The 18,082-nt window shown below is 37.8% G+C and overlaps 1 protein-coding gene across 4 annotated transcripts in view; it reads left to right on the plus strand.

Annotated features, from left to right (window-relative positions):
* The window catches only part of myom2a (myomesin 2a), a 60,901-nt gene that overhangs the window by 14,388 nt on the left and 28,431 nt on the right, over nt 1-18,082 (plus strand). For 2 of the 4 annotated variants that reach the window (XM_035398084.1, XM_035398100.1), the window contains exons 8-18: nt 155-205; nt 705-869; nt 1,526-1,687; nt 2,525-2,666; nt 3,295-3,494; nt 4,523-4,576; nt 5,953-6,080; nt 7,735-7,918; nt 8,019-8,036; nt 8,990-9,164; nt 9,277-9,398. In XM_035398084.1, the coding sequence (XP_035253975.1) occupies nt 155-205; nt 705-869; nt 1,526-1,687; nt 2,525-2,666; nt 3,295-3,494; nt 4,523-4,576; nt 5,953-6,080; nt 7,735-7,918; nt 8,019-8,036; nt 8,990-9,164; nt 9,277-9,398 (1,401 nt within the window). The remainder of the gene's footprint in view (nt 1-154; nt 206-704; nt 870-1,525; nt 1,688-2,524; nt 2,667-3,294; nt 3,495-4,522; nt 4,577-5,952; nt 6,081-7,734; nt 7,919-8,018; nt 8,037-8,989; nt 9,165-9,276; nt 9,399-18,082) is intronic. The other 2 variants (XM_035398092.1, XM_035398109.1) reach the window with 1 other exon arrangement.

An 18,082-nucleotide genomic window follows, 5' to 3' on the forward strand; every position in this document is an offset into this window, starting at 1 on the left:
CATTGAATGTACTAAACTGTAAAGGCAAAGTGTAACGCTTGTTTTTCTTTGTAACATTAAGGACAAATGCTGATTGAATCCCAGCCTAACTGTTTATTATTCTATGATAACGGCAATGTGCATCCATTTTGCTGAACAGCTGTATGTCTCACAGGGGCTGTAGGGAATGAGGAGCCAACCCCGCCCTTACTGTTCCCTTGCCAGGGTAAGTGCACCACATGGACTCTCTCCCATTACAAGGCAGTCTCCACTTGAGATTATAGGCCATAAATAACAGCATGGGCCTCGTGATGAGCAGTGGAAACTATTGTATGCATGTGTTTGTGTTCAGCTGACAATATTTTATTACTCTTATCATGTGAGGGAACTCAAGTAATATGGCAGTTACTATCCATAGGAGCTACAGTTATGTGTGTTTCTTATAGTTACATATATACATATATACATAAACCCATACACAATATGCAGCTGTTATACAGTATATATTTGATTGAGGACAGTCATTTTGGATTTCAGTACTATAAATAAATGACTTTGAGTCATTTTGTTTGTGTTCATTATAAGCACCACACAAATCCAGTTGTCATTTCTTAATTAAACCATGAAACTGTCATAACATTGTGAAATATAATATCATTACAGATACAGTTTCCTGTATAATTATCAATCTTTATCAGCTTGTTGTGCTTAATGTCTTGATACAGTTCCCCCATTGTCCAACATACAACATACCAAACTTGACATCACTTTTGTGGAAAAGTTTGGGGTGACATTTGGATCTGAAGGGGACACGGTTAGCCTGATTTGCAAGATGGTTGTGAACCCTGACCTTGCAAATCTTCAGCCAGAGATTATGTGGTACAGAGATGGTAAGAATATGTGATTAAATGCATGTGCGAAAGCTTAAGAAGTATGGTCCAGACAGAGATATGAGAATTATTTCAGAGAGAAAATGGCTCTTGTACTAGGGTAGTGTAGCTACAATAATTTGAACTCAGTAAACTAAATTTAGCTGCTGGTAAATTTAACTGAAATAAACAGGAATTTTGTTCTTTCTGTGTTGTTCCATATTTAATTACTGTAATTTTTATAGTATGTCAGTGTATGAGACCAATTTAATCTTGTTTGAGAAGCTATTGGAATTATCAGCCCACAAAGGCAATTCATTTATACATAAATGATTGTATACATTTTATATAAAATAAAAAAAGTATATATGCATTGTCAAATCCTCCCAAACCAACCAACAAAGGCAATTGGATAATTCACACATGCCTTTCTATCTTATTTTAAGTTTAATCATTAAATAAATATATTACAAAAGAGTATATGTAGTATAAAAAAATATGATAGTGCATTACTTTTTATTGTAATAACACCTAACCAAAGACAGCACTAGCAAAAGACTAAATTTCAATGAACATTTATTTCTTGCAAGCTATTTAGGTTGGGTCTTGATTTGTTCCTCTGGACCAGAAAATAAAACTTAGAGGACATAAATGACCCATGGTTTTTATTTTGTTAGATCACCTCCTGACGGAATCAAAGTGGGTTGAGATGAAATTTGGTGGGGGCACTGCCCAGCTGACTCTACCTCACCTCAATAAGGATGATGAGGGCTTGTATACCCTCCGCATGTGGACTAAAAGTGGAACTACTGAACACAGTGCATATCTCTTTGTGAAAGGTAAGAGTTCTGAGTCTGGAGATTTTTCTTGAGTCCTGAGTATTTTGTTCTGAGGTAGTAAATAAAAAATGGAAACACCAACATAGCATTGCGACCAGTGTGGCCTGCATAAGCTGTGGCATAGTCTGCAAGTGCCTGTTCTTGTGCAGAAATCATGCAGTTATTTCTATAGGAAATCAATCAAGAGGAAAATGCTGACCCTGGCATCATTCCCAAATATCCCATAAGGAAATACAGTAGAACAGCCTTGCTCATAAAAGTTCTTCTAATTACCCCTCTTTGAAGTGACATGTCTCCTTTTGCAACCAGGTTAGCCATAATTATAGGCAAGCTGGCCTGTCCCACATTTTTATACTCTATGCATGCTGGGATGTTATTTTCTTAATAGAAGAGCAACTGCTTTCTGTATACTTCATATACATAGGCAAGCTGATTATTAAAATTATTAAAGTGAGCACATAAATGCTGTGATTAGTCAGAGTAACATCCTTTAGCAAAAGGAGGTCTTAAAATCTGATTGGCTGGGGTAGACTCAGGGAAAAAAACTATTCGTGGATAGATTTGCAGTGAGGAAAGTTTTTTTTTAAATCCACAAATGAATGCAAGAGATTCCACATATTCCAGATGATGTGTAAATGCACATTGACTCATTGTCAAATGAATGCCCATACACAGGTAAATGTTTTCAGAAAATGTGTGTCAAGAAATTAAAATGTCTGCTTGGGAGAGACTTCGTGTTTGTATTATTTATTGAAGAATTTATGAGGCAATAATAATCCCATACTTTAAAACTGTGTTGTGTGTGTGTGTGTGTGTTTATGTGTGTGTATTATGCAGATGCAGCTCCTCTCGTGGCTGGGGCCCCCGGTGCTCCTATGGACATCAAGGTTCTTGATGCCAACCAAGATTATGTCTTCCTTACCTGGAAAGCTCCCAACACCACCACTGAGGGGCCAATCACCGGATACTTTGTTGACAGGTTACTTGCGTATTATAGTGAAAAAAAACATATAGATCTCAAAAATTGAAACCACCTAATTTTAATAAAAGTAAAAAAAATATGTTGATCTCCAGAATATAAATGGATCGTTTAAGTCCTGCATCCTGATTAGCACATAAGGTTTTTAGCCTTGCACATATAAACATACAGACGGGTGACAAATTAGTGAGTGTGTCTTAGTGAGATATTGGGCCACCATGAACCACCAGAACAGCTTCAGTGCATTTTGGCATAGATAGAGTCTCTGGAACTCTACTGGAGGGATAGGACACTGTTCTTCCAAAAGATACTCCCTCATTTAGTGTTTTTATAATGTGGTGGAGAGAGCTGGCTAACTCATCGGTCCAAAATATCCCATAGGTGTTCAATTGGGTTGGGTCACTGGATATGGAAGAAAATGCCCTTAAATCAAACCTGACAGTTTGCACTTTAACCTCATACTCATTGTTTCATTTAAAATTTTTAGTTTTTCCTTTTTTCATTGGAGGCAACCTTTGAATGTTTCATATTGAACTTCATAATCAAACTCTTTAGTTATTTATGGATTCAGTTTTTACTTTAATAGTTTATTTAATGTGTTTCCACACTCTCCTTTCTCTTTCACTAGACGTGAATCTGGAACTGAGGTCTGGGTGCAATGCAATGATTCTCCTGTTAAGATCTGCAAATACCCAGTGCACGGTTTGTCCATGGGCCTCTCCTATCACTTCCGCGTGCGTGCTGTGAACAGTGCAGGCATCAGCAGGCCTTCAAGAAGCACTGATAAAGTAGCTGCCCTGGATCCGACTGATGAAGAACGACGGCAAGGTAAGCAGATGCTGGTCATCACACAAACTCCCTGTTCAGTCCCATGTCTGGGATGGATAAGGTCTTCAGAGGGTAAAAAAGAAAAACAAAACTGTGACTATTTTTATGCTCCTTGAGGACACCCTTAGGAATAAATCACATATTAAAAAACTACATGTGAACACCCAACTTGTCAAGAGCACACATATGAACTATACAAATAATCCCAATAATATGAGAGCAGAAAAAGGTAACCTATGCTATTTCAAATCATTTTAAAACCAGATTGAAAAGTATACTGCCCCCTGCTAAATATCATTCAGTATAGCCATACATGTCACATACGTTTATGCATTACCAAACAAAATTGTTTAAACATCACTATTTAGACTGGCTGAAAGGTGCACCATTTTAGTACCACAAATTATTTAATTTAGTGCCTTTCCCTTTCACACTGAATGACATGTGGTGTAATCCTACAACATTTGCCTGTTATTTCATTGCTTAGTCAGATAAAACACACACACACACACACAAGCATGCTTAGTGATGGAATTGAGTCTAATTATTTGCATGTTATTGTGTCAAGCTAATCCCTCCTTTGATTACATGGTGGGCTATCCCACCAAAATTGGCGCTTAAATATGTCCTGGGAAGTTTTAGCGGATGTCTGGAGCTGTCTTTTAGCCTAAATTCAACATACTGTCACATAAAAGCAGATTATAAGACTTACATTACATTGAGTTCCTTTTTGACCTTACTGTTTTTAGCATGCCAACATGTTAAGCTGAATACACCAACTTAATATTAAGTTGATATTAACTTGCCATTAATTGTACTTGACTTTTGAAAAATACATAAAACACAAATAACTACACATTAAAAAGTAATATTTCTGCCTGGTATCCCCTTCTGCAGCCAAAATGAAAACTGTCCAAGATATTTCATAATATCTACAATTTCTTATGGCAGTGAACTTTCATCTTTGTAAAAATCTGAATACACTGTAACTGTACACCATTGCTAATTTCTGTCCTTTTTCATGACAGTAATCAAGCTGGGTGGACATCGTGAAATTGTTCTTCACCAAGATGACCTGGAAGGTAATGTGTGTTCATAATTTTATAAATGTAATTTAGCTAGATATAAAATATTTTCCCTCTAACTTTGCATGTAAATTTTGATTAAAAAAAAAAAAAAAAAAAAAAACATTATAGAAACTGCATTTAAATCACTGCACCGCTTTAACAAATTCATGCAAAAATATATAACACTTTTTCTGTGAATATGCAATACATATAATTTGGATAGTATCTGTAGTGGAATACCTAACAATTAGTCAAACAGTAAAAATAAATTATTATCTTTACAAATTATTGATATAAAAATTATGTCAACAAAACATTCACCGGTATATTGCACAGAAACAAATGTCCCAAAAGCAATGCTTTTTCATGCATTCTTTCAAGTGACTCAGATATGTTTTTTCACTAAAAATGTAGGTACATAATGGTCTAAAAAATATATTATATACCAGACTAAAAAGAAACAAATATTCAATGGCAGCTACTAGAACTATGTGAAGTAATTAATAATGTATTGCTTAAGTAAGTTTTTAGGTAGGCTAAAGTCAAGGCTAAAGCAAACTGTCATACACAGGAGAGGAAAGAGACAAGCAAACAAAGAAAAAATCTTTCCCATTCACCCTAATGCTGTCCTGGAAAAAAAAATAAACTAACTAAACTGCGTGCTGTGAGAGAGAGAGCAATCTAACACAGTGATGTGCTCTAGATTTTACGTGCCAAATATGAATCGAGCAAACATTCTAGGAAAAGTATGAAAAAGTTTGTTTGGTGTATTATGAGCTCAATGATATATGTTGTTCAGAATGAGGAGGTAAACATGTGGAAAAAATTTGGTGCGTGTATGTCAAATGAGATATCTGTAATAATTTTTTCAATGCTGCAATTTTTTCAGGTGATGCTGTAGCGCCACCTAGAGTGTCAGTTGTATGGGTGTCACGCATAATAAATAAGCAGCCATGCCAAACAGGACTGCAAAATTTCATGAGCTTTTCAGCATAGGAAAAGGGTAAAATGTAGCAAGAGGCAGAAAAAGAATAAGAAGAATAATCCTAGTAAAACAATATGGGTCATACAAACCTTAGGTGCTTGGCCCCTTAATAAACCAAACCACTATCACAGCTTTTCAGCTGTTGTTTTCTCTCGGTTTTTCTCTCTCTCTGCCGTTCTCTCTGTCACTCTCTTTCTGATTAGTAGCTCAACATCAGTGCATGTGCCCACATAACCAATAGGCGTGCCCACACACTGTCCCAATTTCCTTTCCTTGACTGAGCACTGCCACACAAACAACCCCTTTATTCTACCCTTTAATTGATAAAGTCAATGATATGCAGGAAGTTATACAAGACACCATTCTCAAACTGAATGTGATTCTGTGTGATGCATTTGACCTGTAGGCCATGTGAAGATACCTGGACCTCCCACCAATGTCCATGCTTCAGAAATAAGCAATTCATTTGTAGTGATTAGCTGGGACCCACCCCATCCCCGTGGACGGGAACCAGTATTGTACCTCATAGAGAAGGTATGTGACACCTTACATTAATCTTTAGGCATGGCAAATAGAGTACAGATCTTTATGTTGCACTGGTGACTCATTGCTTTGTTACCTGCAGTGTTTTTCTTAAGTTTTCTGGGCACTTCTCTATAGCCTCTCTCAATTAGCAAATTTGACAATTTATTCATCATTCCAGTATTTTATAAATAGATCACAGATCTACTGCATGGCTAATCCAGTTAAGGCACCATTCTTCTTCTAATGCATGGATGAGCCCCATAGTTCTGGATCAAATCCTGAATGTGCCAGAGCCTAGGGTGGCTGGTAGCCCTGCATGGCAACACATACTGTAATTGGCAGTTGCATCACACAGGGTTAGGGAAGGTTCAGTCGATAGGGACCTGTATATCATGATTCTCCAGCAACTCCTGCTGGTCAACTGGTCAAGTTTGTCTGTTAAGCTGCACGCAAAATGACTTTCTCTGAATCATCTCTGCAAAAGCCTGACTTGTGAGCTGCAGTGATATGTGAGAAGTGGTGCTTGGAAGTAGTTGGACCACCTGTGTCTTTTGGTCTTGTAGTAATTTTTCTTCTTGTATGCTGCCTAGCATCATATCACCTTTTCTTAACATCCTCTGTTGTTTGTTGTATTAGACCTAATGAATTCATTTTGTATGTAATGTCAATCCAAATTTTTATCCTCTCTCTTGGTGTTGTATTTCTATTCTATAATACAGCATTGTGAAGTTGTACCTTGTTGAACATTGCCTATATTTCCTGATCTGTAATCTGACCTGTAAGCATGCCATATTGTTTCTGACCCTTTTTATGGGTGTCTCCTACCACAAAATTGCGAATGAGGGTGTTGAATTTATTAGATTGTTTAAATAGAACCTAGTCTTGATAAATTGTTAATGTGCCAGTATCTGCAACCGGAACAGAGCTGCATTTTAGTGAATGTTTTGTGCTGTGACTAGTTCCTAGTTCCCAGTTAAAGCTGGCCCTCTATTTTTAGCTTGCCAGCAAACAATTTCACCTACTGTATTTGCTTGCCAATGGATTTCGCTCAACAGATAGCCAGCAAACTAATTTCAGCTTTTCTAACAAACAGATTCCAGTTATATAATTGCTATATAATTGTTTATCATTGTTTATAAATTTGGTGCCCAATGTGGGGCTGAACATATCCAATTCCCAACCTAATTTGGAATGTACAATTATCTGCAACCGCAGCTTCGTTCAAGTGTGAATTCCCATTCGGGAGAGTGTAGACATCCATGGCTCTCTTCCAAAACATGTCGCCAGTCTGCTTTTCACATCACAGATTACATCTAAGCTCACATAGAGTGGAGTCAGAGGACGATCTTTCATATGTGGCTTTTAAATGCAGTCCACGGGCACCCAATCGACCAGTAGGGGTCGCTAGATAGTGATGAAACGTGGACCCCTAACCGACTGAACTCTCCCATACCCTGGGCAAAGCTCAATCGAGCTACCACACACTGTAGGCATCCGCATGGTCCAGTTTCAATCCAAGACTGTGGGGCTCATCCAATGCATGTAATTTTAATTCAGTGCTTTTTATTCATTTAAAATTTTTGGTTTATAAGAATACAACTCATAAATACTCCTCATTAGTTCCTCAGTCGCCTTCACTTTTTTGGATCTTTCTTTTGTGTAGTCCGTGGTTGGCAGTGATGCTTGGCAGAGACTGAACACTGGGGTGGCACTGAAATCCCCTCGCTACCCTGTGTTTGACTTGGAAAGCAGTAAACAGTATCTGTTCCGTGTGTACACCGTAAACAAATATGGTACAAGTGAGGCCTCTGTGCCCACAGGACCTATCAAGAAGGAAGACCCACACAGTAAGTAAATATTTTAACACTAATCAGATAACACTAATCATGCAAAATTGCTCATATCTTGCTACCACAAACAAGATTGTGTTTGATATGTTCTTTTCAGGTAGTGAAAGTCCATATGGTATGTACCATATAAAGTTTTTCACAGTTCACAGTTCATTTCCTGTATAAATACTTCACAAACATTTAAATGTAATAACACAATTGAATAACACACCCTCTTTGTTTATTTTTAAAATGTGGAAAAAAGAATTGATATGCTGAAGTGTTACAACTAGCTTCACCAACCTACCCCTAACAGCATTGAGTGCAATATCTTTGTATCTTTGTATTCAGCTGGCACGGTCTCTAATACAGCTGACACCTTAGTTTCCACCTTTTACTATACAACGGGAATCATGTCACTAAAGCACTAAAGTTACAGGGACCTATTTCACATGGTAATCTAAATCCCAGGGAATCACATCACTGCAAAGCCTTTCTGTTTTGGTTCTGTAAAAATCTGAAAAATGTTTGATGCTGTTTCACAGAATATGTGGGTAAAATAAACAAGATGTGAAAGACCTGAATTAAGCAGCCAACCGTATAGGACAGTTTAATAAGGAAGTGATTGTACCTGGCATTTAACTGGTCTTTACAGTTATTTTACATTGTTTGACCCTGATACGATTTAACATTAATACGCCTTGTCTTTAGCTTTGAGCAGAATTAAGCAGTTGTAACTTGCATAATATTTGATTGTTGTTTGCTGAAATTAATGAAAATAAATAGATAACTTTTTTACATCTGTATTTTTCATGTCCATATTACATATTTAATTATTTGGTAGATGGGACTCAAATCAAGAAATATCTCTACAGAGTCAATGTTGAAATTTTTTTACGTGTACGTCATTTTTTACAGTGGATTAAAAATTTCCTTTGCTACTGGGTAATCCTTCATTTCAGTTTTTAGAAAATTAACCAATAAATTAATACTGTTGTTGAAACAGGAATACCACATAAATTATTGTACCTCATAGTCTTCTTGAAACTTTATCATTTTGATTGTAAAATCAAAATCTGTTTTGTGCAGGTGTCCCATCAGCCCCAGGTCAAGTTGTGGCCACAAGGAACACAAAATCATCAGCATTTGTACAATGGGATCCCCCGAAAAATCCCAGCAATCTCATTGGCTACTACATTGATGCCTGTGTAGTTGGAACAAAGGCATGGATACCATGTAACCACAAACCATATAAACACACCAGGTATTCTAAACTCCTCAAGCCTAATGTCGGGTGGTCACATTTAAAAAGAGCACAGTTGGTGTACAAACATTACTTGTTGATATCTTTATGATGCACAATGTGTTCCTGTTAGGTTTGTAGTCCATGGATTGACTGGTGGAGAGGCCTATGTCTTCCGTGTACAAGCTGTCAATGACTTTGGGCTCAGTGATGAATCCCAGGAGTCTGCTCCTCTCTTGGTAGAAGCTGCCATAAGTAAGTATAAAGTTTATACATGCAATATACTTCTAGAAAATAAGCTACTCTGGAGGTCAAGCGCTGCTTAATATAAATTATACTAAGGGGCAGAGTGAACCCAAAACTTTTGAGTGGCAACAAACAAAATTTAGACAGCTTATGTGCACAACTTGTTTTCTTCAATCATTTGTTTCCCCTATTTAATACTAAGGGCCATATTTACTAAGTATGCCACGAATTTCCGTCAGTGCCGCAAAATTATGCATCTTTGCATGTTTTCCATTAGCGAGGTATTTACAAAGACTGGTTGTTTAAATGAGCAGAACTGTAGCGAGTTCATTTAAAGGCCCTGCCAGTATGTAGCATTAAGATGCATCTTGCACATGGCGGGAAAGTACATTTTTATACCACTCCATCTCTGGTGAAGTTGGGTTTTGGACAGGTGTCAGAATGCATGGATGCAATGGATAGTCACTGTCCCCTTTAAATGTTAACATTTGTACTGTCCCCTTTAAATGTTAACATCTCAGTTGTATTTCAAGTTGTTTAATTCCATACCCAAAATCCAACCATCTCCAGTCATCATCTCTCAACTTTCCAACAGACAGCTGTTAACAGAGTCATCTGTTTAAAAAAAAAAAATTTAAATTCTCCCTTTCAGAAGTCATTTTCTATGTATGAGGCTTAATCATGCATCATTTAAAAAAGTTATCTGTCCTTTAAAAGTATGGTTTTAGTTGGATGCTAGGTGACCAAAAACGCGATATCCCTGTGATGCTTCATTGCTTTTATATGTTTACAGAATACAATACAAAGAGAAAACGAGAGGGTTGCTATGGTTTCTACCCAGGGAGGTCATAGAGAGGGCTTCAGATTTTGAGATTAGAGACACTAGATGGTGTTGAAAGCCATCTACCAGACCGTAGTTTCCTTTTGGGGAGACCTTAGGCATTTTAAATGGTGTTTAATATTTATTAAATAAATTAATTTTCAGTGTTAATGTTAAATGTGTTCAGCTAATTTGCTTGCTGTATTGACATAGCCTCATCTTTTGGATGCTGTGATTAATGGAAAAGAAACAGCTATATGGTCATAGGCTTTATAAAACCCTGGGGGTTAAGAAACAAACAAAAGCAGCTTTCTTCAGCAATTTGAACGTTAGCACAGCTCACTTCACAGTCAGTTACGAAGTTGCTTATACTTCAATGTTTACGCACAGTCTTTTTTCAGGAATAAAGCCCCAAGCTTCATTATTGAGGATGTAGCTGGTCTCGCATTACCAATGGAATTGTGTTTCCTTTATTAGCATTAAAAAAACATTATACACGTAATAGGGCGTTCTCATTTACTGTCACAATTATTCCACATCTCTGATACAATCATACCGACTAAGTGATATGAATGTAACATCGGACTGCATGTAACTCGTTTCTGGCTTGATTAATTCATGACAGTAATTGAAAAGGAAAATGAACCCGATTTGAACAAATCCAGGCTTGAGTACAGCCAGCCCTGTTAAACCTAAACCTCAGTCATATTGAACTCAAGCATCAAGTGAAGTAGTCACTACAAAGTTTGTACAAGCGCACTATGCCACAATCAAATGGAAATTACAGAAGAGATGAACAAAAAGTTATTGAAATATATCAGTCTGGAAAGGGTGGCTCTGGGACTCCACTGAACCAGAGTGAGAGTAGGGCTGGGCAATATACAACAACAATAATTATCGCCATCGTGTGATGTATTGCCTTTTTTGTATTTTCTTTTTCTCTTTAATTATACCTGATGGGGTAGTAAACAACCACGCTACAGAGGCTGTGTGAAATGCTTCCGCATCAATACTGTTATCTATTTGGAGACCATAATAGACCTTGAAAGCTTCCATGTGATTGATAAAAACACCTCATATGATCATATGGAAGCTGTGCGACCTTCCTGCTGGTGGTCTTATCAGCAACCAATAGATAACAGTCATTATGCTTTTTTTCTCCAGAAGCTTTCGGGCCTCTGAAACGTGGTTGTTTACTATGGCATCAAGTGTAATTAAAGAGAAAAGGAGGAAAAGAAAGGTAATATACCATATGGTGGCAAAGATTGTTATTGCATTCAATTATTATCATTGTGGTATGTTGCCCAGCCCTAAGTGAGAGCCAATATCTACATATGTAGAACTCTTAATGAATCTTCCCAGGAGTTGGCCGACCTTTTTCTCACCACTTACTATTTGGGAGTTCAGTTTTAGTGCCTAGTTTTTGCTGTTTTTGCTCTGTTTCTTGCCCTTTTTCTGCTACTGTTTAAAGCATCTTTGTGACAAATAAATGTGATATCATTTTAGCAACAACTTATCCAGGAAGTCACAAAAGATCCCAGAAGAACATTCAAAGAACTGTAGACCTCTCTAGCCTCTGATTAGGTCAGTGATCATGACTCCCCAATAAGATTGGATACATAGGAGAGTACCCAGGTGGAAACTGCTGCTAACCAAGAGTAACATCAATGCTCGTCATGTCACATTTGCTGAAAAGCACTTGGTCTGGATGATCCCCAAGCCTTTTGGGATACTGTTCTATGGACAGATGAGTAAAAAGTGGAACTTTTTGGATTCATTTGGTTCCATTATTGCTGCTAAGGGTGGTGCAAGCAGTTATTACGTTTAAGAGGGCAATTACTTTTTCATATGGGTGTTATGGATGTTTGATAACTGATTTCATTAAATAAATGAAAAATGTATTTACTCAGATTTCAGTTGTCTAATATTACATTTTGTCTAAAGATATGAACCTATTCAGTGTGACAAATATGCAATAATAGAGGAAATCAGGAAGGAGACAAATACTATTTCAAGGCACTGTATGTACATTATGGAGGACTAAATGTGCCAAAATGAAATAAATAATTAAACAAATAAATGTGGAATTATATAAGTAAATATATAAATAAATAATTAAATTGGTCAACAATTAAATAAATACTTCATTTTATCTTGAAATAATTAAATAATTCACAGCTCATGATTGTTCTTTTCACAATTATATTTTATTTCCTAACATGTTGTATTTCCGAATGGCTTTTTTCATTTCATAATGACACTTTTCTGAATGACTTATTTCTGAATGGTGTATTTATTTCCGAATGCCCTTTTTCATTTCATATTGATACTTTTCAAAATGGTAAGCCTTCATGTCAACCAACACCAGCGGGGCTGGACCTGGGTGGAATCTGTGGGCTGGTAGTTAGTTTGCTAACCATGCTCGTTTCAGTGATACAACATAATATTCAGGTAAGAGGGGCAAGGTAATGCATCTACTGACTGAATGATGCAGATGTTTTTTGTACACTACCAGAAAACAATTTTTAGTTTTTCTTCAGGCTGCAGGATATTCTGTTTTGAACTACATGGGTGAAAACTCCAACAAAAAAAAGTTGAGCAAAAGCTTGTGTGCTGTACCAAAATAACCACGCTTTCAACAGTGTTACAGTTTGTAGTCCTAAAACCCGGAAGAAAGTTCGCTTTTTTGAGCCATGGGTTCCCTTGTCTGATTTCCAATGCATTTTTCCCATACGGATTTAGCTTTTTGCCAGAAATAAGGTATGTGGTGAACGTAAGCCTAAGAGAGCTCCACATTTTGTTTTATGAGATAAATGATATCACCACTGTGGATTTCGAAGCTGTTATGTGCTTTTAAAACGTAAGTTACTAACATATTGCTACATTGAAACTACAACAATGGTCGCTTTCTGGTAACCACCACTCAAGTTTCCATACTAGCCCGCCTGCACACGACAACCGTTGTAGTTTCAACACAGCAACTTACTTTTTTAAAGCACATAACTGCTTCTAAATTCACGGTTGAGATATTAATGGGTGTGATTTATCACATAGAATAAAATGTGAAACTCGCTTAGACATACGTTTAGCACAGACCTTATTTTTTACAGAAAATGAAATGCCTATGAGAAAAATGAATTGGAAACCCAAAGCAGAAGTAACTCCCAAGTTTTATTTAACCTTTATTTTTCTATTTAACCTTTATTTACCCAGGGTAGGTTTGCTGAGCATGGATGCTGTTTTGCAGCAACGCCCTGCTTCACACTCATACACATTTACACCTGGGAGCTGCCCAGTACAACCACAATCCTCTATTGTTGGCCACTGAGCAGCTCCACTGGAGGGAGAGAACTTTTATTTTTAGCCAATTAAATCAGGGGATGATTAGGTGGCAAGTTTTTTCTGCTAGAGCCAGATCTGGGATTTTAGCCAGGACACCGGGGAACCCCCTACTCTTTGCGAATAGTGTCATGGGATCTTTAATGACCTCAGTGAGCCAGGACCTCGGTTTAACGTCTCATCCGAAAGACGGAAAAGAGTTGGCCTACAAAAAGACATAATCAATGTAACACTCTATTCTAGCCGCTAGGTAAAACTACCTTTCCAGCTTTGTCAGTGTGCCATTAAGACTATGTGCTTACCGGGAATTGTGAGTGGGGTGGCTAGTGGCATTAGCCCTGCTAGCTGGCTAGCTACCAAACAGTATATTCTTAATCAGCAATGTTCCTAGCTAGCGTTCACCTGTTAACATGCTAATGATAATAGTTATGAAAAACAATCAAGCAAACATTTGAGTGTTGGATCTAAATAAAGACACTTTCATTTGCTAGTCACTAGTCAAAACTAGCTTCTGTGTGTTCTGGAAGACAGCCATGAAGACACTTCACCAACCCTGCTAGGCAGGAACTGCGAGTGGCCTTAATCTGTGTTTTGTGTTTTTGCTTTCATTCCAATAAAGGATTTGCACTCATTCAATAAAATTTGTGGATGCATTGTTTCTTGATTTGCACCCAATGTTAGGAATGGATGTGCGTGAAGGTACTAGCACATGAATAGCTATAGCACTAGGGCTAACATGCAGATCGATACGTGCAGTGCTGCTGCTTTTGCCTGAATGTGTGAGCAACCAATGCCCGTAAGTGATAACTCCCTGCTCATGTTACCATTTTTTTACCATTTTGAAAAGTCTCATTATGAAAAGAAAGGGCGAGTTCGGAAATAAAAACTCCATTCCGAAATAAGTAATTTGTAAAAATGTCATTATGAAATGAAAAAAGCCATTCGGAAATAGAACGTGTTATTATGAAATAAAATATAACTACCTTATTGTGAAAAGGACAAGCATGAGGTCACAATTATGTTATTATTTCGAAATAAAACAAAGTATTTATCTATTTAATTATTCATTTAATTTTGGCACATTTAGTCCTCCATAGTAAATGGCATCCAATATGTAAAATCGTCAATGACCATGGCAGCTGTCAAAGTTGGAGAGGAAGAGGAAGACACTGCTCATATGTTAGGTGTGCAAGACTACAAATGTGCAATATAAGGGTATCCCTCTTTTGGGGAAATTATTTTTGCCTGCTTTAGAGAAGCAAACTATTGTTATTGTCCATATTTATTAGTTTGCTTGCTTTACCAAAGTAAACTATTGTTATTGTCTGTACTTATTAGTTTTCTTGCTTTAGTGAAGCAAACTATTGTTGTTGACTAAGTTTTTGCCTATAGAAACCTATGGAACTTGACACGTTCATAGAACGTACCTCCCTAAGGCGACTCAGTGATTTTGGCACTGTTTGGCCAATTTTCAATATTCAAAAATCTTAACTCCTGACCCTTTTCAGGTAGAAATTTGAATCTTTCCTGTCCTTAGTTTTGGCCTACCCACATGGCTAAGACATCTGAAACTTGGCATGTTGGTAGAAGGTACCTTCCTATGGAGACTTAGTGATTTTGGTATTGATTGGCCACTGGATGGTGCTATAACTCTTGGCCCTTTTAACACTTGAATCTTGCCTCCCAAGATATCTGTCCTCATCAACTACTCAAACCCATAGGGGTCATAATGATCACCATTTTGATTTTTCCGCCATTGTGAATTATTTGAAAAATGTTTAAAAGACATTTCCTCCTCGACAGTTTGATGTATAAACATGCAGCTTGCATCAATTTGTTCAGCAGACAGCCCTCTAAAAAGTAACTGTGAAGTAAGTTGTTTCTCAAAAAACCATAGCCGTTATTAGCCCATTAAAATTTATGTACGCATGGCTTATAACATAAATGCTAATAACTTGTGTGTGGTTTGACGTAAACTGATAAAATTTGCAAGCTATATTGGCACTAATGTACTTTAATGTACATAACCCTAAAGTACTGTCCTAACTTAATCACATGGTGGCGCTAGAGGTCACAATATATATTTTTAAAAATTGATTGAACAGAGAAGCGGATTTGCCTCGGCAACGCCGGCTGGTGGAGAGAGCACATGTACCTGGGTTGCGTTAACCAATCAGCCCAGGTGGTTAAAGGTGTGTTCCTCTCCACAGTTCAGAGCCGAGACCAGGAACACACATAAACCTCTTTTCCACTGTAGGGCCGAACGGTTACCAGGGGTGCTCTGTTCCATTCCGTGCTGCTCAGGACCTGTGGGAACGGTTACTGTTTCTGTTTCCATTTTTCGGGCTGCTAAAACCAGGACTAGGAAGCATCTAAGAAAAGCTAGTGACGGCAGCAAGTGATGCAGTGGATCAGCGACGGTGTCCCATTGTGTTTCTGTAATAAATATGCGCCAGCTGTTATCGTCGCTCCCTATTCTGTTTTGTTTTTGTTATGTTCTGTTTCGTTGGCTGACGATATGGCCGTGGATTCTGTGTATTTTGGTCTGCTTTTGGTTTTTCTTTTTAGCGTATCCTCCACTGACCATGACACAGTTTCGGGCATTTTTATTTATCTTAGCTTCTCTACCGACATAGCTTACGGAAGAGGACGTGAAGAGACCGGATGCGGAGTCACAAAACTGACATAATGTGAAACCAATCAGTGAAACCAATCAGTGAATACCTATGTCATTAAGCTCGCCCACCCGAACGGTCCTGCTGCACTGAGCACGGTTGTCTAACCATGCCGAGAAAATCGTGCTGGGCACGGTTTGTAAGCGTTCCGCACCAAACCATTTCCAGGTGGAAACACCGTCTCCATGCTCAGAATCGTTTGGCCCTACAGTAGAAAAGAGGCTATAGAGAGAGAACTTATTTTGGAGATTTGTTTCTTTATCTGAGCAAAAAAAGGAAGTTAATCACTGCTGAAAAGCTGGAGGAGCTGGTCAGACGAAAAGCTGGCCAGCCATGAGCGCTGAGCTGAAAAGCTGTCACTCGGTTTTGCTTTCTTTTGTTTTGCTTTTCTTTTAGTTTGTTGTTTTAGTTTATAGTTTTTGCAGGTAATGTGTGAGGGGTTTATTTGGTTTTGTGTTGGTGTGGGTGAGCTCCATGTGGCAACCAACGGTACACACCTGGAACTGCAGCATCTCCCTCCCAGCGTCTGACCTTCATAAATTCATGAAAAATCACAATTGTCTTTTAGACATTTACAACTTTTAGTAGTGATCAGTTTCCTAATCTGGAACATATATCTGTACATTATTTGTCGCCTCCATCTTGGATTACCGCCAGTGCTATTAGCCATTACCCTCTGTCCCCAGTTTTGGCCTATCCACATAAATGAAACCTAAGAAACTTGGTGCAGTGATATAGGGTTCCCTCCTGGGGCCACTGCATAGAGATTTTGGCACTGATTGGTCACTTTTTAAGTAGCGTATAATTGACTGTGTGTGCTTAGACCCCCTGTATCGCTGCTTGTAGCTATATTTATTGTACATTTTCTTCTCTATCTAGGCTTATACCTCCTACACCGTAGGAACCACTAATTGCGGTATCACAAATTCTTTCACCACCTGCTATTCAGTTTATTGAACATATCCAGATTAGCCAAAAGGTTGCGCTGTTACAACCACTTTTACATTTTGGCCTATAGCTCAAGATTCTTTGAGATTCCTTAGCTCAATCCCTAAGCATTTTCTTTTGTGTCTGTCTAGATTTTCTAGATTTAGAATTTTCTTAAAAACTTTTACATGACATCTCCTCCTAGACTACTTGACCGATTGGAAAATGTCCTGCTTTAATAGACTCTTTTTTCAAAGCTTTTTTAAGGTTTTAAGAAATGTTGTTTAGACAAACAGAATGGCTGCTACATGCCAATGAAATTTAAGTGCATGGCACAATTTCACATTTGGACAAAAACTCCTGAACGAAATGTCCAATCATAATGAAATCTGACACTGTAACATGTCAGATTTCACACAATTTGGATGGCACGGTGGTGGAGTGGGTAGCACTGTCGCCTCACAGCAAGAAGGTTGTGGGTTCGAATCTCAGCGTGGGGCCTTCCTGTGTGGAGTTTGCATGTACTTCCCGTGTCCGCATGGGTTTCCTCTGGGTACTCTGGTTTCCTCCCACAGTCAAAAACATGCCAATTGCAGACTCTGAATTACTCATTGGCAGAGGTGGGTAGTAACACGTTACATTTACTTAAGTAACTTTTTGAATAAATTGTACTTGTAAGAGTAGTTTTAATGCAACATACTTTTCACTTTTACTCAAGTATATTTGTGAAGAAAAAATGTTACTTTTGTTACTTAAATGTTACTTTTACTCCGTTATATTTGGCTACATTCCGCTCGTTACTTTTATTTTTTACCCATTTTTTATTCAATGCACGTTCTGTTTGTTTCATTCTCTCAGAGAGACTTCAGCCAAAGAGGCTGACTGGTCTTTGCTTTGGCGCTGTCATAGCCCCACATGACTCCGTTTCACTA

This window comes from Anguilla anguilla, chromosome 2 (genome assembly GCF_013347855.1).
Source record: "Anguilla anguilla isolate fAngAng1 chromosome 2, fAngAng1.pri, whole genome shotgun sequence".
Lineage (NCBI taxonomy): Eukaryota > Metazoa > Chordata > Actinopteri > Anguilliformes > Anguillidae > Anguilla > Anguilla anguilla.